General features: G+C 37.0%; 1 protein-coding gene and 1 long non-coding RNA gene across 9 annotated transcripts in view; one reads left to right on the forward strand and one right to left on the reverse strand.

Moving 5' to 3' along the window:
- The window catches only part of DMD (dystrophin), a 2416375-nt gene that overhangs the window by 403162 nt on the left and 1990566 nt on the right, over positions 1–22647 (reverse strand). For 6 of the 8 annotated variants that reach the window (XM_053581215.1, XM_053581214.1, XM_053581218.1 and 3 more), the window contains one exon: positions 7551–7723. In XM_053581215.1, the coding sequence (XP_053437190.1) occupies positions 7551–7723 (173 nt within the window). Of the gene's footprint in view, positions 1–7550; positions 7724–8459; positions 8545–22647 lie in introns of those variants that run through there. The other 2 variants (XM_053581220.1, XM_053581221.1) reach the window with 1 other exon arrangement.
- On the forward strand, positions 16–10331 carry LOC128578550 (uncharacterized). Its single transcript, XR_008377732.1, has 3 exons — positions 16–111; positions 474–599; positions 10243–10331. It is a non-coding gene; the product is annotated as an uncharacterized LOC128578550 (long non-coding RNA).

Here is a 22647-nt window from a genome sequence, read left to right on the forward strand (position 1 = left end):
GAAGACAGTCAAGAGAGTTAAGACAGTGGCGGCAGAAGGACCTGGAACCGTAAAGGATGAAATGTGCTCGTGAATCGGGGTAAGGGGACGATTCCTGAGGTGTGGAATTAGGTAAAATTTCATCATGTTTGATCATCTTAACTACGTATCAAGTGGTTATTTCTTTTTCCTTTTAAGCTTACAAAGGACTGAGGACACTGGATAAGGGCTAGAAAGGTGAAAGCCAGTTAGAGAATGGCTTCTCATCGAAAACAATGCATATAAAGGTATTTATTCCAAAGCTCTGGTTCTCAAACTTTAGGGTGCATAAGACACTTTTGAGTACCGTGTTTAAAATCCAGATTGCTAGGTCCCGCTTTCAGAATTTCTGTACTTCTTCTTTTTTAATAATTTCTGTACTTTTCAGAAGAATCTGTATATATATATATACATATATATATACACACACGGTTTTTTTTTTTTTTTTTTTGCAGTTTTTGGCCAGGGCTGGGTTTGAACCCACCACCTCCAGCATATGGGGCTGGCGCCCTACTCCTTTGAGCCACGGGCACCGCCCAGAAGAATCTGTATTTGTAACAAGAATCTTCACAACTCTGTAGGTGAGCTCCTGGATCATTCTTTAATAAAAAATTTATTCAAGTATTTCTGATATGCCCCAAACATTACTTGTTGATCTCTACAAGACTAAGGTGGTATTTGTCAGCAACATGATTTTGACAATGTACTGAATGTATTGAAACACTATGAGCTCAGAAAATATTTTCTTTGACTATGTTAAGCTTGGGAAATGTTTTCAAGACACATTTCCAATACATTTGTTGAAAGCAGCTGCCTTATTTTTATTTTCACGAATGCATACCAAATATTCTTAAATGACTAACCTATGTTTGTATTTGACATGTTTCTTCCAAAAGATGTTTCTTTGTATGTGTAATGATTTTTTTTCTGGTTATATCATAGGATATCAGGGTTAGAAGGAACCTGAGAGATTATAGTTCAACTTTCTTGTTTTATAAATGTGGAAACCAAGATGCAAAAGTACAAAGAGAGCTGCTGAAAAACATAACTTGAGCTGTTATATATAGACATGGGAAATGGTAATTACAAACATTTCTTAGATGAGGAAATCCTTAGCCTTAGTGGTTTTAGCCAAATGTTTTAGATCCCTGAGCAAAAAGACTTCTTGCTGTTAAATTAAATTTGACTTAAAGTTTCTTTTGTACATAGAAAACCACAATCTAACTTGGTATGTAAATAAAGCGTAACCTAATTTAGGACTAAATTCTTGTAACAAATAGCTAAGTATCAGCCACTCACAGGATGCCAACTGATCAGATCATGTTCATATAAGGCAAATGCCTCATTACACCAGGACCAAATAAGACAAATGCTAAGCTATAATCAGTAAAGCTGTTTCTGTGTGTCACTTTCTTTCTCTTTTTATAAATTCTGCCTGCCTATATTGCTGGGTGGAGCTCTCTGAACCTCCTCTCCTGCTTCCAAATGATGCTTAATTCATGAATTGTCCTTTGCCCAAATAAACTCTGCTAAACTTAATTTGTCTCAACTTTTTCTTTTAACATTGCTAATTGTCAAATATAATCTATTCATACTTAGCTACTCAAAAGAAAATAAAAGGTAATTTGAAGGGGCATACCTAGCTTCTACCCATTTTCCATTAATCTTTATTAGTGAAGACAAGGGTTTAGGGATTACCAGCTTTTAAAAAGGCAAATGCTAATTTTTAAAAGAAGTCGATAATTTTTAGAATTTGTAAGGTTCGGGCAAAATGCAGAAATTTTAGGTATGTTGGAATATATTGTTTGTTTTTTAAGGAACTCTTTAGCATCAGGACTCTAAGACATATAGGGGCTGATAAAGTGATTGCTATTTCTGTAGACACAGAAATTTCAAGTATGATTTGGTTGATAACTAGTTTGAAATTCTTAATAAAACTCTACTTTTGAAAGGCATGTATTCTTAAAGCAAAATGTGTTATATCCAATTCATTTTTCACTTTGACTTCCTTCATAAAACTAATGATATGTCCCCATATACCTTTGTGCCCTTGGGTAATAAAATAGAACTTAAGCACACAGAAAAGGTAGAAATGCAGAAATAATGAAGAACCACAGAAATAAAATGGGAGCTATGGGGCTTTAAATAAAGAGAGAGAATTAAGCCCAAAGAGAAGTCAACATTTTTTTTTCAGATGGGTCTTGAACTCCAACTGCCAAATATAATTAACATTCCAAGAGTGAGAGAAGACGGTCAGAAATACTCAATGTCCAAGATGCATTTTTTTCTCTCAAAGGCAGAAGAAAATCTGCCTCTTTTTGCTCTTTCTTTGTTCTCTATTATAGAAAAAAATATCTCTAACTATTCCAACTTCTAATACCAAATACTCTCCAAGAGATTTATTGGTGCCATGGACTATATAATGTCAGTGTTCTTGCTTCTTAAATTAATGTTCAAAATTTCATAAATGGGATTATTTTTATATAACATTTACAAGTTTTTCTGCCAAGTATAAAAATGTTACTGAATGTAATTGTTGCTGAAATTATGTTGACAACATATTATATAATTTTCATAGTTAATAGCACATATAATAATCTGTAAAAAATCATCTGGTAGATGAAATGGAAATTTTTCTACATATTTCTTATGAAAAAATTCACTTGACTACTTCTCAAATTATTAATATTTAAAAAATAAAAGTGCTAGGTTTGTCGAATAAGAAACACTTTGACTAGTCACCATCCTGATGTTGGATAATGTCCCTATTAATTCTGTGTGTGTGTGTGTGTGTGTATACATGTAAGTAAAAAATTTTTACTTTATGTCTTTCCTACTTAAAGCAGTTAAATTTTTGTTTTGTTTGATGGCACTTAATTAATTTTATCTTTTGGACCAAATTTGATGTGATCTAGATGTAGAATGATGGCATATACTTTTCTTGAATTAAATTATGAGAAAGCACTATACAATTTCAAAGTATTGTTTCTCTTAATGACATTTACTTTTTATTATACCATCTCTTATAAATTAATTACTTCTATTTAAATTAAGAAAATCAATTAAGAAAATTCAACAATTTTCCCAGGTTCATAAAGTATGGTTGCAAATTAAAAATTATAGAATTGTAAAAATTGAAGAGAACTTAAAGAGACTACCCATGTTTCTGATTAAACCTCATCATTTCAGTGAGGGAGAAAATTGAAGTATAAAGTAGTAAGTGATTTGCTCAAGACTGTATGGTAAGTAGATAGTAATAGAGCCGGAAGGGAAACTGGGTTGTCCAACTGCTGGCCCAGGACTCTTTCTACTCTATCTTACTGACTTATTTAGAGTTTGGGATTTTTATGTTCATCTAATTCAGCTGGAATCAGCAAGCACAGCCCTATGAAACCACTCCTGGACACCTGAAAGCACTTGTTACCAAGTGTAAGTAAGAACAGTACTGGGACCTTGTGAAGAAACAGCTGGAGAAGATGTTCAATATGGAATGTGAGTCAAGATCCGGAAAATGAGAGGAAAGATGGTGTTGCAAATGTGAGAACCAACAATGCATACACTCGTGTGGGAGAGTGAAGAAGTAGCTGGAGAGCGGGAATGGGGTTAGAAAGCAAAATTTACTTGGCTCCAAGAATGCATGTTGGGGAGTAACTAGAATGCTGCTTGGAATTGGGGGCAGAAAAAGAATAGAGGAGGGAAGGGATTAGCATGACTTACGAGGTCCAATAAGGAGCATCTGCTAGGTTCTAGTGACTAAGTTTAACTTCATGAGAGTGGTTTCCTGGGTGCCTAGAAGAGTCCCTACCACATAGTAAGGCACTCATTAAATATTTGTTGAATGAACAAATAAATGAATGAGAGATGTGGAAACCAACAAGATGGAAGTTTTTGAACAAAATATGATAGGAACACTGTCCAAGATACAGTTTTAATGTGTAATGGATTATCTAACCATGTAAAAGAACAGAGACAAATTTATCAATACAGCATGATATGAAGACTTAAATAAGAATCATAATCATAGGAAGAGGAAAGATTTAGGGCAGAAGAACAATAAATGGAGGTAAAAGAGCATGATATGAAGACTTAAATAAGAATCATAATCATAGGAAGAGGAAAGATTTAGGGCAGAAGAACAATAAATGGAGGTAAAAGAACATGATATAGCCTTGAATGCGGAAGCACAAGGATACTTCTTCTGAGCCAATGGAATGGAAGCTATAGCTTTGGTAGAGTGAAGAAATTGTGTCGAAACAAATAAAGAGTTCCTATAATTTGACAAAGATTCTCTGCTTGACCAAACTTTAGTCAGGCTCCTGAACCTTGTCCTGGGCCTTTACATTTCCTTGTAAATCCAGTTTTAGGGAAGAGCCCTGCCGCATCAGCTTTGCTAGAACCCCTCACCCTGATAGCTAATCAGATTCCTCATCGCCTTCTGGTCACACTATCCCCTATGTGGTCCAGATACCCTGGCCTGTCTTTAGTGAGAATCCTGTTAGATTGGGTTAGCAGCTAAAACTTTAGCCAGAATCCCTCTCATCCTGCTGTTTCCCCCTAGTGATTTTCCAGTCACTGACCTACCCTTGCTCTTGTCAATAAATTTCCACTTGCTGGTATTTAATCGGAGTTGAGCCCAGTCTCTCTCCCCTACTCTAAGACCCCCCTGCAGTGGTCCCTACACCTATCATCATGGACCTGAATAAAGGTTTCCTTACTGTGCTTTAATAAGTGTCACTAAATTATTTTTTTCTTTAACAAATAAGTAAAAGACAACCAACTGAATAGAAAATGGGCAAAGGTTACGAAGCAACACCTGCCATAGATCTCAAACTTCAAAATCATTTAGATTCAAACCCATTTTTTTCCATTAAAAATGAACATCTGGGAAATTAAGCACTAATGGTTTTATTTTTGGACATATAAAAGTGGTTTCAGAATCCCTCATGAAGGGTGGCGCCTGTGGCTCAGTGAGTAGGGTGCTGGCCCCATATACCGAGGGTGGCGGTTTCGAACCCAGCCCCAGCCAAACTGCAACAACAGCAAAAAAAGAATCCCTCATGAAAACAATGAATCAACTGTAAACTTTTGGTATAATATGTCATAACTTAGGCAAACACAGCTGTTTTTCCAGGGCATCTTTGAAACTATTTTTTAATTGCAGTAACTTTTCACAATAAAATGACCCTCATCGAGAAACTAAGGAGATTGACAATGCAGGCTTATCAGCGCCACTGGTGGTTCTGTATTTAACTCTTTCCATGTTCATCTATCCTATTTAGCAATCATCCCAAATCACTACTTTTACTGTGCTTCTCTCAACTGAGCCCTGTCATTCTCTATAGACTGACTGATACTCTTATTTCAATCAAGTGCCAAGAAATAAACTAAATTGCTTTGATGTGAATGATTACTTCTTTGCTTTTTATAAGTGAGTGCATATAACATACCCTGTGTTATTGGAGAGGCCTATTTAAAAGCGAAAACCATTGATCTGCCTATGTAAATTCTAGAATTTGCAGCACCTTAGATAAACTAAGGTAACTGTTTTCTACTTGATTAATGACAGCAAGAATTAAACTGCAGTAGCTGGCATATGGGAAATTGCAGAGAATGAAGAGCCCATATTTTGGCTGACATGCTGTTTACTGCTTTCAATTCTTCTTTTAGTTCATCAAGTTCACATGAAGGAGAGAAAAGGCATTGAGTGATGTTCAGAACAATTATAGCACCTTTCTTTTTCTTTCCTGCAAAAAAGAATAACTTTCTTTTTTTTTAACCTTCCCTACCATCTCTTCCCTATCTTTCCCATCTCGCACGTTTTATTCTTTTTTCGTCTCTTCCCTATCTTTCCCATCTTGCATGTTTCATTGTTTTTTCATGACAGATGTTATGGAAGTGGCCTTTGTCATTATACACACTGACCTCTCTTAAGAGTTTAAATCGTAGAAAGCTAATGAAGTCTCTGCATCTTTGAAAATACTATTCCTCATTGTTGCCCCCAACTCATCTCCAACATATTGATACAAAATTCATGGACAAAATAGGGAGACAAGAAAGAATGTCTTGGAAACTGGTGTGCAAACTTGGTGGAAAAAACTTATACATAAAAATAAAGCCTGTTCTATTCTTAGAAATATGCTTTTCTATTTCATCCTTTCCATTTTTAGGCATTTATTTGTAAGTTTCCTTCTTTCTTTAAACTCTATGATACAATATGATGATTACAAGTTCAGACTCTGGAGTCAGACTCCCTGTGTTTTGATCTTGGATCTGTCACTTGCTAACTAAGTAACTTTGGGAAAGTTATTTAGGTTCTCTGTCTCACTTTCTTCAAATGTAAAGAGAGTATAATAATAGAATCTACCTCTTAGGGTTGCTGAGATCAGTAAGTGGGACAATAAGTATAAGTAAAGTGCTTATGCGTTTGCATGCCACAAAGGCAGATCATGTGTTAGTTGCTATCATCATTTCATATTTGGTGCAGATTTTATAATTATGCTTTTGCATTAACAACATTTCAGTTCCTTTTTTCCTTCTTATGGAAGTAAATATATGTTGAAATTTTGAACAATTTAGAAGGACTATGAAGAAGAAAAGAAATCTCCCTTCTGTAGTCTCACTACCTTGAGGTAGTAACTAGTCGCACTATTTTGTGCATTCCTTTATGACGATCATTAAGTCCATTCATTCTCTTCTACCTCCTTCCACTACGGTCCTTGCTCTAGACACAGAAAAAAACACAGAATATTTTTATAAAGGACAAAGAGTTAGGAAAGGCAACTGATTAGAAAGCAGTAATCTTGGCTTCTACTCCCTGCACTTCTTAGGTCATTTAAGTAACAATGGCACTTCATTTACTATCTCTGTACTTTTGTCTCTCCAATGAACTATGGCAAAACTGGGATAACAAGAGCTTCCCTCAGCCCTTTAACTTCTCAAAAGAAAGTTGACACACAAAAAGGGGCAAAGTTCAAAGTAGGTGAGTATAGTACACCTAAAGGCTCAGTTTACAGAGGATGTGTTTTAACAAAATCCCAAAGCAAACAAAAGACAGGAAGTTGCCATACTCTCCTTAGGTGCAGGAGCTATGGAGAGGTCTCCTCTATACTCTTACTTATAATGTGTTATGATTTTTACAGACTGTCCTCTGGTATGCATTTAGAGTAATGCCAAAGAAAAAAATTCCATAATAAACATTCGTTAATATTATCACTTTTTGTATAACCCCGTAATAAGCCAAGAAAGAGCTTTATGAAATTAGGGGAGCTGTGTTCCTCATTTAAATTCACTCTAATGTCTTAATATGCATCTCTCCTGTGGTTACAAAACATCATTTTAATCTAATCTGAACCCTCAAGTATCATCTCCATTCCAAGCAAATAAATGATTCATTTATCCAAAATAGAATGAATTCTTCTGAAATTGGGTGATATACATGAACATGCGAGATATTAGTTATTTGTGTTAAGAAAACAAGAAAATTTTGCCATTTTAATTCATTTCTGGATCTTTCACTCCAGATCTGTTCCTACCTAATGTTGAGAGACTTTTTCCGAAGCTCACTCCACTTGAAGTTCATGTTATCCAAACGTCTTTGTAACAGGACTGCATCGTCAGACCCCTCCAGGGATCTCAGGATTTTTTGGCCATTTTCATCCAGGTTGTGATAGATATCTGTGTGTGCTTCAATTTCCCCTTGCAGGTCCTACAGGACACCAGGAAGAAGAATACATGCAGAATTAGCGCACTGAAAAAAGTAGCTATGGATGTGAATTTACAGAACTGTAAAAAATAAACTACTAGTTCATAAGACATTTCAGTTGGGCCAGCTAACAAGAAGATACTCCTCAAGTCACTTTTCTTGGTGTACTGACTCTTTGTGTTATTATATAGATTGAAAATGGGCATCTTATTAAGTCTAAGAAATTTATTCCTTACCATTATGAGGTGGAAAGTAATAGATTTATAACTGTATAAAGTTTATAAGTTATGCCTTCTGGGTCATGGACAAAAACATATTATTTTATGGCGGTGATACAAAATACATTTTGTGATAAAGTACACTCCAGTATCAATCATTTCATTACAGTATAGGTTAAGTCATATTTCCATGTAAATAATATTCTGTAGAGTTAACTCTGACCGTAAAAGCACAGAAAGACTAATAAACAAGCTTGTACTTGATCGACAGCACTAGCACGTTAATGGGAGTCTATCATAGGAGAGAATCTTCTCAATACACATTAAGTTCACCTTGGTACTACAGCATAATATATAATAGCATCATACATTTATTAGTGAGGCTTCCCATTAGCATCATATATTTAGGCTTGACAAGTGGAAAGTCCATAGGACCTTGGTAAGAGTTATGATAAGAGGTTATGCATTCAACTTCATTTGTATATACACAGATCAAGAAAATTATCATAGAAGAATCTGACCTTTACATGGTATGTCTTCCTGTGTAACATTTTCAGCTTGAACCGGGGACTACAGCACTGATCCTGTTGCATAGCAATCCTGAGAAAACCCAGAAGCTGGAAGATCTCTGCTTTAAAATGCCAACTTTGCTTACATTCTGTTGACAGAATGAATTTTGGAGCACAGGCCTCACGAGTCAATAATAATAAATGGCCACTTTGTACTCCCCACTAAACGGTAGCCAGGCGTGTGGATGTGGGAGGGACCTCAAAGAGAGAAGGCCTGGAATATGCAACTGACAGTTTATATTAAACAGCCAACTTTTCTTATCATTTTGCCATTACAAGCCAGAGACATTATAAATTCATTTTATATATGTGTTTCCCTCCTTGTTCCCAGCAGAACAGTGAAAGCCAAGGGAACATTCCTTAGAGAGCTGCTGGGTGCCAGCATTCCTTTCTGCCTACACAATGAATGAAGGCTTTGTACATTATCTGACTTGCTCTTGGAGATTTGTATGCTTCTGTTGAACAAGTTTAAAAATTCATTCTCAAGCTCCAAACAATTGGATTGATCTGTGTAACTAGAAAAGTTGTCTCTCTCTTTCTTTCTCTCTATTTCTAAAATTGAATTAAATTACCCTGCTAAAGTAAGGGGGAAAGTGGCAGCAACAACATATTTGATATTCTGGAGGACTGGCTCATGTTCTCAGTCATAGCCTCTTAACATGCAGAATTCTGAATGTTATGCCAGTAAAGTAGATGAACAATGAATGTCTCCTGTCACTATTTTTGGCAGCCAAAGTATCACTGACAGACTCTAAAAAGAGTTGTGTACCATCTTGGACTGAGATGCAGGAAAGGGAATAAGGGTAGACCACATGAGAAGTTGAAAAGAGGAAAATACTAAAACAGCTGGAGTAACATCTATCTTTATTTCATCAAACTGGGCTTGCAGTGGAGGGATATAGATTGATTTTGAAACTACCTTACATGGTAGGAAACTAATACTGGGCTTCTTGCAGAGTGGAGTCTGGTCAAATATACATCCATTTGATTTTTTTTCTTTTTTATTCCTTTGCCAACATGGAATAACATGCCTGGCCTAATTTGCTACTTCTTCAGCAAAAGAGAAAAGTGAGGTAATTTATCGAAATGTTAAACTTCAGGACAACCCCCCAACCAGATCTAAGTTCCATATAATTCCCTCACTTGTCTTTTACTTTACTTATCCTATTGTATTTGATTTGTATACTACCTAAAACTTGACCTCCAAGTACATATTTAGGTCATTAAAGCCAAACTTTTAGTTGTTCTAGAAAATAAAGTATGTTGACTAATAAGATCAGTTTTCTACATTAACATCCATATGAACAATGGTATATTTGAAAGTTTATAACCTGCATTGATAGCAGAGATCCAGGCCCATTCATTAGTTTCCTACGATCAAGTATATCACAAAACCATGAACACCTCCTTCGTTGATTAAAGAAAGTAAGGTCTTTCTTTCTAATCACAAATAGGATGTTGATTCCCACTTATAAAATTTGCTAATTTTCATCTTTGACATGTACGTTATACTGCGCATAAACATCTCGGTTTTATTATCAACCCAGAAATGAGTATAAAATTGATAAACAAGTATTTATCAAGGACTGATTATTTGTCTAGTTTTAGGACCATGGGAAATTAAAAGGAATGCAAGTGACAGTTCTGTCTTTATTTTCTTAAAATGTAATATGTACCTTATTTCATTTATAGTACCAACTAAATATTAATGAGAATTTCTTTCCAAACCTCACAGATACTGGGATAAAATTGTGGCAATTGTGAACTGAGCTGCAATAAACATCCTAGTGCAAATGTCCTTGTGAGATGTGGAATCAACCCAAGTGCCCATCAATCCATGAATGGATTAACAAACTGCAGTAAATGTATACCACGGAGTACTATTCAGCCATAAGAAAAGATGGAGAGTTTACATCTTTGTGTTTACCTGGATGGAGATGAAACACATTCTTCTTAGTAAAGTATCTCAAGAAAGGAAAAAAATCCAACGTACTCAATACTAATATGAAACCAATATATAAACAACTGCATGCCTACATGAATAATAAAACACAGATATAGTCTAGTGAGGGGGAGGGGAGAGGAGGAAGAGGGTAAACAGGAGGGTGAGGAGGGAGGGTGGGGGAATCTCATCTACTGTGCACCATGTGAGGGTGTTCAGCACACTCCCTGGGTGAAGGGCTCAACTACAACTTGAATTTTACCTTAGAACTGAAAACAATGTGACCTAAACATCTGTACCCTCATATTAATTTGCCACAAAAAAATTTAAAAAATAAAGAAAAAAAAAGAAAAGAAAAAGACCACCTCTCTCTTTAGAAATGCAGAAGAGGCTGAAGTTAAGTTTTAGCAGTGGCAGGAAGGTAACCCATACATCGGTACTACTTTTGTAGGTCACGATGGTGGTTTAGAGCAACAAGTGACACATGTATAGGAAGGGGCTTTCTGGCTTACAAAGCATTTACAAATGCACCACCTTAATTTTTCTCCCCTTTGCTTTGTGAATTACATTGCCTTTTCTGTTTTGCAAATGTGACCACTGAGGATCAGAGAGGTTGCCTGAAAGTCACATATCTAGTAAAATGTTAGAACTGGGAAATGGATCCAGTTGTTAACGCTAGATATTACTTCCAAGAGGGGGGGAAATGATTGTTAAGGGGACAGCACAGTGAAAGCCAGTATTTCTAATTGTAATAAACAATTTCCCCACATGGATTGATTTTTTTTTGAACTAAAATGGAATCCTGACAACCCCTTTCGTTTCTCATTTTGCAATTAGGCGTCTGGGACCACCTGTAAGCAAGAACTGTTTGCAATGGAATGGTTTCCATACTACTAAATACCCTGTAGCCAGAACAGAAATTCTCCCATCATTAATTTATCTCTTTCTCTACAAAAGCCATGTGAACTATGAGTCATACCAGGTAATGATGACCCGACGCATCAGCATAAACATAGTTCGACCATGTTCCTTTCGAAAGGCAGGATAGGAGGGATCTGTGAAGTACAGAACTCAGGTAGATTGCCATTTTAAAAGGAAGGGGACTATCAGTGAAGGACACATTGTAGCCTGTTAAAGGCTGGCAGAACCTAATTAAGATTTTTCACTATCAATAAGCAGCATACATCCTCGGTGGGGAGGACAAGATGGGTAGGAAGGAACACATTCACACTTGCCTAGAACCAGCATGATGACCTTTGTCTTGAGACTAAACTTTAGATATAGGGAGCAGAAAAGCAGGAGGTTGGTATAAGGAATCAAGTGTGGTTCTCAGAGGGTAGTCAACCTGGACATAGAGATTTTTAGACATTTTTATTTCACTTCTGACTTAACTAGAGATCCCTCAAGCCTTAGTTCTTAGTTACTACATTCACTGCATTCTGCATAATTATCTCTTCTTGTGATTATATTCTTTGGGAAGAACAATAATGAACAGGGGAGATTGGTATTTGTTACAAAGCAACAAAAACCATACCAGGGGCAGCCGCTGAAACAACATACCTGCCACTTACTATACATCAGGCACTATCAAAGCACTAGATGTACATAAGCTCATTTTATTCTCTTAATAAGCCTCTAGGATAGGCATTATTATTCTCTTCATTTTCCATATAAGAAAATGAAATTACAGAGAAGTTAACTGAAAATGCCCAGGGTCACACAGCTAATAAACAATGCAGCAAGATTCTGAAACCAGGGTCTGTGCTTTTAGCCACTAGGCTGTATTATCTCTGAGTTTTAATTTGTTGATGGCAATTTTTATTATTAATACTGCCCCCTTATAGCTGGGGTTGTGGCTGGATGCCTATAGTCCTAGCTACTTGGGAGGCTGAGGCAAGAAGATTGCTTGAAGCAGGAGTCTGAGGCTGCTGCGAGCTATGCTGTCATGGCACTCTACCCAGGGTGACAGAATGAGACTCTGTCCAAAAAAAACAAAAAACAAACAAAAAAACCTTAAAAAAAAGTCCCCTTGTAAATTTCAGTTAATCTAGCACTACCATTAAACAATGAAGGGTAACACTGTTTTTAGCACTCAAGGAGTAATTTTATGGTCTTATTAATATGGAAACTGCTAAACAATCTATAGCAGTGGACAGAAATATATCCAATGCAACAAGACACAATGTAATTAAGAAAATAAGTGCAGATGGAAAAATAATGTGCCCCCCCAAGAAACATATAGCCTAAAGTTCTATACAATTATGAAGCAAATTTCAGCTGTGAGTATCAAAAAAGTTCAGATATGAGAAAAGCAGTATGTTCACAGTGTAGTGGTTTTCGGAGTAGGAGATCCTGTTTTCTGGAAGGACTTTACAAATCCCTCATTTCCTTCTTACCTAGATGTCTAGCCTACTTTTGCTAAGTTCCCTGTCTCAGCCTCCAGGGAAAACTCATGGCAAAGTGCAGTTCAGTAGACATAGGTTTGACTCTACCCCCTTCTCTTTCCTGTATCAGATTGGAAACTCTTTAATGTCTTTGGTTTGACTAAGTATTAAATAATAATACCTTATCTGCTGGACTGTTTTGAATATTACATGGAATAATTTTTGTAAAATACTTTGAACAGCATCCAGAACACAGGAAGTTGTTAATAAACGAGAGCTAATGTAAGGCTTACGATTATAAGAGAATCCATGTGGAAATCAAGTGATAGAAATAAACTTGATGAAGTCATGGTCTTGGATCGAACCTGGAGGGATGAATAGGATTGAGAAAGGCAGAGCAAGAGGACATGGCAGGTAAAAAAAAAAAAAAAAACAACAGCATGGAAATGGCATGAAGGTGAAGGTGAGAGGAGTTTGGTTTCAGAGCATGGACAATTAATTGGACACAACCTTATTGAAAAAGATGACGAGTGTTAGGGAGAAAAAGGTAGAAAGCAGCACAATTTCTTAAACTCGGTATGAGAAAAACCTTCCTTTATGAAGCCACTGACAATTAAAGTTTATAAAGAAAAGTACAAAGATAAGATCATTGAATATTAAATTTATATTATCTAATTCTACAAGTATTACTGGAACAATCCATGGTGTTCATAAGTGATAAGACAACCGGGGAAGAATATGAAGTTACAAACTTTTTACTAGAAGAAAAATAAAGAAGGGAGATATCAAGAATTAATGCTGAATGCTTCTTTCTATTCTCCGAATAAATGGTTATGATCATATTCCAGAACATTATGGATAATCATAGCCACATATTTTCTTTCCTATGTAAATAGACTTATATGTCTTTAAAAAGGAACTCAGAGAATGAAAACTTCTGTATTTTAATATAGTCGAGAAGAAAAAAAAAAACGAACAAAAAGACATAGGAAAAATAGGTGACCTAACCTTAAAAAGTTTATTACGGACATACCATCACTAAGCTTTTCTGAAAGCAGTTAAGGATATGAATAACTGCAAGGCTGCTGATTCCTCCTTACTGATAATTTTTACCTAATTCCAATAAGCTTGATGGGGAGAAAAAGGGACAACCGGATTTCCAAGAATTAGGAGGTCAGAGACAGAAGCTACAAAGTGGGAAAGAAGTTATCCTTTCTCACTAAGTTGAGAGGAGCAAGAAGTGACACCTGACACAGAACCAGTAAGGCTGTAAAAGGAGCTGCAGGTGCGCGTAATTGACCAGGGTCACACAGTGTGGAAAAGAACAGCTCTACATGTATTAGCAGCCCCTGAAGGCATCATCTAGCTTTACAGCAAAGCAAAATAATTAATGTTAATGATGATGATCCTGAATTAGACAGAGAAAGCAGTCTATATGAAATGCTGCAAAAGACTTTTATCCATATAGTTGCTTTGAAAAGGTATTGTCACTTTATTTATTTTTATTTTTTATTAAGTCTTTTGTACATAGACCATAAATACATTTATGCCATTTTCAATGTGTTGATTCTTTGTACAAATTGGAGTGCTTACATCATACTAATCAACATAGCTTTCACCTCATTTACCCGATTATAGCACTAGGATATTTGTGTTCTACACATGATAGATCCAACTTGTACTTGCGATGTGTTCATTGCAGCTCAATTCATAATTGCCAAGTCATGGTATTGTCACTTTAAACAAAATTAAACAAAACAAAAATGAACATACCAAAGTAAGAGTCCCTTAGCCCAGTTATCCAAAATGATTTATTAGACATGGCTGTAAATGGTTGAGATTTTGGAAAGCATGCCTGTGCATGCAGGCACAGACACATACAGAGATATATATTCCATTATGAAAAACAGAAATTCAGAGTAAATCTTTAGAAACATGTACAGCAATCTAAAAATAAAAAAGCTCTGGCTTGCATTTTGTATGCTTGGTTTTTGTAGTTTTTTTAGTAATTCATTTCTACTGCATAGTACAGAAGTATGGGTCTGTCATGGATTAGATTAAAACTAGCAAAAGAAAACAAAATTATTTTTCCTAAGGGATTTCTTGAAGAGCACTCATATAAAGGATTGGGACTCACAGTCTTAGCCTTATAAAGTCTCTAATCTAACCAGTGGAAGTTCCTAACTAGATCAGGAAATAGACTTGGGTACAGAATCACAAGAGAATATGACATTCCCCACCCCCACTCAGTATGTGGCCATTGCAATACCTTTAAAAGCAGCAGAGTTGTCATCCCAAGAGAAACAAGAGTTAATTTGAGGACTGCTGTTTGGCTTGGAGCCTGGTTGCTCTAGGTAGATAAGGAGTATGTTTTCAGGTCCACTGCATTGCAATGCATCTTAAACGAGCATTATGGGTTTAGGAGTCCACAGGCTTTGCTTTAAAGATGGCTGTTATTAAAGTCCTTGGAGACTATTATCCGCAGGGTTTGTTGTCTTTGCTTTCATATCTCATTCGAAAATTCTCACACCTTAAGCACTAGAACAGTGGAGAGAAGGGATGTGCTCTCCTGCCTCAGTACGTTCCCAGGTGCAAAGCTTTACTTCAAAATACTAATCTTAAAACATGCCTGACCTAGGGTGGATTAGCCCTGGAGGAAACTGAGCAAAATCTCATTTGTTAAATTGCCTTAAGCAATCCTAAATTCTGGTAACATGTGATGCTTTCTCTCTTTGTCTGACCCTCTGGTTTACCCTAGCCTTAACATTTCTTTTAAAAATTGAAGTGTTCATTTAAGATATACTAGGTTGAAAGTAAGAGGAGCGGCCTCTTTTCTCTACCGTATCTTGTTTTTCCTAATTCCTTTCTATGCACTCACAGTGCAAATATTCTCTGCATATTTACTCAGCACACAAACCTGCATTAAGCACCTATTGCATTTCCATAAGTAGAGTCAGAAGCCACTGTCTACCTTACGAGGTTTCGGCAAAGATTAGATGAGATGACCTAATCCAGTGCTTGACTTTAAAGTCACCTTCACTGAAGTTGTGTCCCTCTGGTCCCCCTCTCCCCTTCCGCCACAACTTTAAGCCTGCTAGCAGAGATGTGAGGCCATTATAAAAAATAATAAAATGACTACTGAAAGAGTAGAAATGGGTGCCAGGGCTGTAGGTAGGAATTAGGGGTAGTGCTGAGGAGGATCAACAGATGAGGTTCAAAGGGTACAAAGTAGCCACTGAGAGTTTTGAATGCAGCCTGGAAATTTTATCTAATCCTATAAAGATTTAAGATTCCACTGTAGCTTCCTTAATAAACATGTGACATCATGAAAAAGGTCTCTGGGAATGATTATTGGGAGGATGTTTTCAGGGTAAATGGAGGTAAGAGGTCTAGTTGACAGGCAGTTTTAGCCATTCAGCAACTAACAAAGTGGTGGCTCCAGAAATAGGGAGAAAATAATTGGAAGGGATGCTATCCTTACTGAGTACTCATAAATTACAGAAACAGCTGCTATGTGACTCAATTTCATTCTTCCCTTTCCCTACCTTTGGAAGGCAGAATTGGGGAAAGTGATAACAATTCACAAAGCATTTTTTTTTTCCAGATAGAGTGTCATTATGTCGCCCCCGGTAGAGTGCTGTGGCGTTATAGCTCACAGCAACCTCAAATTCTTAGGTTTAAGTGATTCTCTTGTATCAGTCTCCCAAGTAGCTGGGACTGTAGGTGCCCGCCGCAAAGCCTGGCTATTTTTTTTGTTGTAGTTGTCACTGTTGTTTAGCAGGCCCGGGCTGGGCTCATCCCTAGTGTATGTGGCCAGTGACCTAACCACTGGGCTATGGGCACCAAGCTGCACAAAGCATTTTAAAGGCAGAAATGTCGTTTTAAATTTTATTTTCCAAGGAGTAAAAGAAACATTACAGATGCTGTGTTTTAAACACATAATGCAAACATACACCCATCAGTGCCAAATAAATTAGAATGACAAGACTATGGACACCATTGATAAGGGCATTTACACCAAAGCTACATATAGACATAGGTGATTCGCACCCACTTAAAATATACCTAAAGTAGTAGGCATTCCTAAACTATATGGGTGTGAGTTCTAAACAAAGTCTCTTGAGAAAAGATGGGTAGAGCAATACTGTTTCAGATGTTTTTAAAAAGTTAGAAGCTATAGACTCAGTGGGGAACTAATGCAGATATCCACTTGGCTCAGCATAGAAAGTTTAAAAAAAGAATGGCATGCCTTCATAATGCTAGTGTTGGAAGATTAAAAAAAAGTTCTAAGACCTTTTTAGGCTATATAAAAGACCTATAGAGTGCTGCGATATTATTTCAGATATTGCTATACTGCTTCAGTGCTCATAATTGGGTGAACATTTCCTGCGTGCGGCATCTTTCAGAACATCATTGCTAATGGTAATCTTGAAAGACCTTCACACACAAAAAGATCATACATTTAAATCACAGAGGCAACCACATATGAAAAGTCTACAATGTTGAAGGTACTTTTGGTTTTTATTATGTTTTATGTGCAGGAATCAACCTGTTTGAAGAAAACTAGGCTTATCTGAGAAAGACCAGATGGGTCTTTCCAACATTGAAATGTATTTATTATTGCAGAGCCACGATGAAGGCTGGGTGTAGGGTAAAGGGATGAAATAGGGCAGGAAACTAAAACTTACAGCCCTTACAAATCTCTTACACCCACTCTATGAAGTAAGCCTCTTATTCCCCAGCTGAGGAAACCACAAGTTAGAGAGATGAAGTAACTTGTCCAAATCTCACAGCTGTTATGTGGCAGAGACAGGATTAGAGCACAGATCTGCCTGAATTTATGTTCTTTTTACTCCCCTGCTGACCCAATTTCTTCTCCACCTGTTAAATACAAAGCAAGTGACTTCTGATTTGGGCTCCATGGAACACAGCAATATAATTAACTCCTTAATGCACTCATGAGATACCTGGTTCTGAACTCTGTGATGCTCCAATAGGAATGACCAGCAACTGAATTCTTTTCTAGTTAGGTATGAATTGCTTTATTTCGTCCTGGTCAAGTCAGAACTACTATCTTTGGAGATTTTGAAGGGCTCTTAATGAACAGAATCCATTCCTATTCTTAAAATAGACAACTATTTTCCCATGGACCAATACACAATCTAGTTATATTTAATAGGTGCAATTTTTCTACATTATATATAGAGTTAAAAGTTAGAAAAGCTCTTATTTCTGGAATCTCTTTGTCACCAAGCTGTGTTTTTCCCTCTTGAGAATCACTGTAGCTCAAGATTGTATATTAGAAATAAGCAATTAGTTGATGCCAAATCTCATCTTATCCCAACAGCAATATGTAAGAAGGCAAGAACATATGGCAAAGTGCCATAATTATTTTTGATCATACAGTAGAAATCATAACAGCCATGTAGCTAATTTCCTCTGGCTTGTTTTAATTATGAAGGTTATAAATGCAAAACAACTTTATTCTCCCTCCCACATCCCCCCTCCCAAAGTCCTCATAATACTCCCCTATGACCACCATCCCTACACTGAGGTAATTATTTAGAATAGGTTAATGATATTTAAAAAAGCTATTTTTTTCAATTTAAATAGCAGGAAATTTTCCAAAATAATCATAAACACTCACCAGGCACAACTGAATTCATTTCTGGGTACTCTTTAGCCTAAAGCTTAGATATTAACTTCAAAATGATTTCTGAGTATTAATAAATTTTGAATGTTAAAAAAGGTTCTAATATTATGAGGTTAAGCTAAAATCCTGCTGACACAATTGGGTATGATTCACTGGTGTTTGTTGGTAAGTTAATTTCTGTCTACTACCAAATAGAGCAAATTCCTTCTTCTGGAGAGTGTAATGGATTTTTGTGTCTAGAGAGTTATTTCATCCTATTTTGCTTTTCTTTTTTCATGGAACGAGGTGGATGGTAATGGGAACAAAACAAAGTTATTCTTTCTTTAATGTATGAGGAAAAGGAGGAAGAAAGAATATGCATGTGGACATCAGTGTAAAAAGGTAGGTAACGGTGGCTTATCTGCCAAAATAAACATGTCAAAGGAGAAAATCAATAAAATGCCAAAGGGACATTTCTTAGAACCCACTGTGCTGGGCCCAGAAATCCATTTATGAGTTTTCCATTGTAAACTGATTAATCCTTCCCAAAGCATTCAGTTCAGTTCAGAAGACCCTAAAGACTCTTGGACCATCTTGTTAAAGCAGGCCCATGGCATTCTTGGCTTTTGGCCATGATATGATCCATGCTTCCTTCATCTGAGAATAAGCAGATTTGGAAAACTATCCCCAGGTGAAGACAGTTTGGGAAGGATTTAGGCCTTTTCATGCTCACAAGATACATATTATATAAGTTTTAATAAGGAACTTGAACAGAGAAGGGCATGTCTTTACAGATTATAGATTATTGTACATCGTAAGATTTTTTACACATGGCAGCTACATTGTAATATCTACTAAGGACAGGAAAATCCTGTCTCATAGTACCCCGAATAAGAGAAATTGGCTGGGCACAGTGGCTCATACCTGTACTCCTGGCACTCTGGGGGTCGAGGAGGGAGGACTGCTCAAGGTCAGGAGCTTAAGACCAGCATGAGCAACATAGCAAGACCCCATGTCTATAAAAAATAGAAAAATTAGCCAGGTGTACAGGCACGTATATATAGTCTCAGCCACTCTGGAGTGGGGGATCATTTGAGCCTGGGAGTTTGAGGTTGCACTGAGCTATGATGCCATGATGCAACTGCATTCCAGTCTAGGAGTTAAAGTAAGACCTTTCTTTAAAAAAAAAAAAAAGAAGAAAGAAATGAAGGAGAGGAGATGGGAGGGGACGGGAGGGGAGAAAAGAGGAGAGGACGGGAGAGGAGAGGAGAGATTATAATTGAGAGTCCTCATTGTCATCGACTTTCAGTGTAAATTAGGAAATGAGGAAGTCTGGAAGTTTGGTCTGGTAGTGACCGAGAAAGAGAAATGGTAACTAGGTCATGTCCATGTGCTTTACAATGAACAAATGTTTTTGATCCACTCTTCTTAGCCAGGGATAGACAAACTGTTGAGATGTCATGAATCTCTGCTTGAATTTGTGATATGGTTTTAAATTCAAGGGAAAAAATTCTTACCAATAGGAGACTGAGAGAGCCATGTAGGTAATACCTAATTATTAATGTTATCTTGAATAGGAAATAAAGGGCTTGCTGACAAAACCTTTCTGCCTGGTCTGTCAGAGTTGTTTTCCTTTCAATCACTCTCTGATTATTCTTTATGAGCTGGCAGAAAGATGGGGTCCCCTTAAACTTTGACTAAAAATATTTTTAAAACTACAAGACATAAGTTCTTCATTTGCAGAAACCCACAATGTCCTGAAAAAAATTCTTAGGCACATAAATGAACCCAATAACATGTGATTTTGTTAAAGTGAAACATAGTCTTACGGGAACACAGAGCAGTTAGCCTTGCCTCCAAGACTTGAATACAGCATCACACAGGTAATGATATTTGAGCAGGATCTTGAGAGTTGAGTAGGAGCTAACCAGGGGAGAAGTGGGAGAATGAAATTTGAGACAGAGGGAAGGTAAGATGAGATAAGATAATAAGAGTTACTCATCAGAGTTGAGTAACTCTGTGTAGTGGGAAAGGAAGGTCCTTGGGGGCCAGGAGAGGAGATGGTAAAATGAAAATGTCTGTGTATATACCAAAGGTGCCAAAAAATGTATAAACATTTTGAGAGATCTTGTTGGAAGTAAAATTGATCATTCCCCCAAAATATATAAATTGCAGGTAAAATGGATATGTGAAGCATGTCTAGGTACAGTTGACCAGTAACGGTATCTTCAATTCAACTTTGAAAAGTAATACATAGATAACATCTCTTAAAATGTGTATACATTTTTTGGCATCTTCTGTATATAGCTGGATAAGAAGGTGGGGGCTGTATTATAAAGGGGCTTTTATATCAAGGATTTGGGCTTTATCCTATGAAGGTACTGAATCTGTTGAAGAATTTTTGGAAATATCATCCTGTTAGTAAAAAGGTTCATTAGCGGTAAGAACACTAGAACGAGGGGTAAGAGTTAAAAGAATGTTCTGATAGTCTCAGCAAGAAAAGATGGAGGTCTAAACTAAAGTTACATGGGATGGGGACATTTTTAAGAGACCACACTTACAACTTGGAAACTGAATGAATACATGGATAAATACATAGGGAAGCAAGATAGGTTTCTGGCTAAGAGAACATGGAAGGTGATACCATTTATCTATGGAGCTATGAATAGTTTAAAATAGGGTAAGTCTGAGTGAGGGGGTATGGAAAGAAGAGCAGTGCTGTCCTTTGGGGTGGGAGGATACATCCTTCGTGTACAGGTATGGTGGACTGTAGTAAAGGTGGAAAAGAGGTGTGCATCAGGGAGTTAGACAGTCTTTTTCTTGCTCTTTCAGGTCTCTGTTTTCTCCACCTGTGTCTGAGAACATGACCTTGTATCAGGCATCAGCAGTTTGTCTACTACCGTGTGGTTCTCAAACTTGAGTGAGCTTAAGAATCACACAGGCTGCTGGGCCCCAAGCCAAGAGATAATGATACTGTAGGTCTGGGTAGAGCATTGGCATTTCTTATGGGCTCCCAGGTGATACCAATGCTGCTAGCCTAGAGACTCTACTTTGAGAACAAAACACTGGTGTAGCATAATGGCCCTTAATCTTCAGGAGGTCATGAATGCCTTTGTGAAAATGATAAATCTTCTCCTCTGAAAGCTGCACAGATATTCACAGACACAAAATGTGACTATTTATTTCGTGGGCCACCACTATTGTCACCTCTACCCCCAAGAAATATAATTGATTAATGAAGAAAACGTGTTCTTCCAGTACCATTTTAGTGGAAAACTCAGGAAGAAGAAAATGGAAAATGTTGCCCAAGTTTTTTGCATATTCTCTCATCTTGGAATTACTACTCACAGTGATCTTAAGTACAAAATGACCAGATTTGGGGAGGAAACATAGCAAAGGACATCTCTTGAACGCTACAAGGAAATTCCTGTTACTTAACCACTTTTGAGTAATCTGGCCCTTTCCCATTTTAACTTGCTATCTCCTTGGGAAAAACAAAAGAGCAGTGGATGGATAACCATGGAGCAAAAGGGCGCATTCAGCCAGGGCCCTGCCTGTGGAAGGACACAGCAGTTTGCACCTTGTGGAAAGTGTAGGTAGGACTCTAGGCTGTCTGTCTGGCAGCCTTAAGAAACAGTTCAAGATCAAAGAGAGAGATAATTAAGAATGCGCTTAAAAGAATACTTCAAATCAGTTGTGCCATACAAAGATATGAGACGATCTCTGTTGTAGAGAAAAGCACATTTTGACTTTACCCTAAGAAGCCTCCGTATGTGCCTTCCATAACCCAGCGGTGTAGATATTTTTAAATGACCCCGAAAAGAAAGCAGAGGTGTCCTTTATTTCATGAAAAGAAGGCAATCTTTCATTTAAAGAACCATAGGTTGCTCTGCATGCATACACAGAGTCAGGAACACAAGGCCAATATTGTATTATTCATTTTGGCAACTATAAATTCAAATGATGGCTCTGAGGGGTAGGGGGGAAAGGCTGGCTGAGGTGGAGAGCAGAATGCTTCCTTCAGCTTATCAAAGAAGTGACAGTGCAACGGGCAAAAGCGCTCTGTAATAATCTAGGGAAAATACACCTCTGAGTCAACGAAGATTTTCTGTTATTGTGCATGGGCTGTTTTGCCTGAAGCCAAGAAATTTCTGTCTGATGATAATGTTTTAGCTGCTGATT

Source organism: Nycticebus coucang, chromosome X (genome assembly GCF_027406575.1).
Source record: "Nycticebus coucang isolate mNycCou1 chromosome X, mNycCou1.pri, whole genome shotgun sequence".
Classification (NCBI taxonomy): Eukaryota; Metazoa; Chordata; class Mammalia; order Primates; family Lorisidae; genus Nycticebus; species Nycticebus coucang.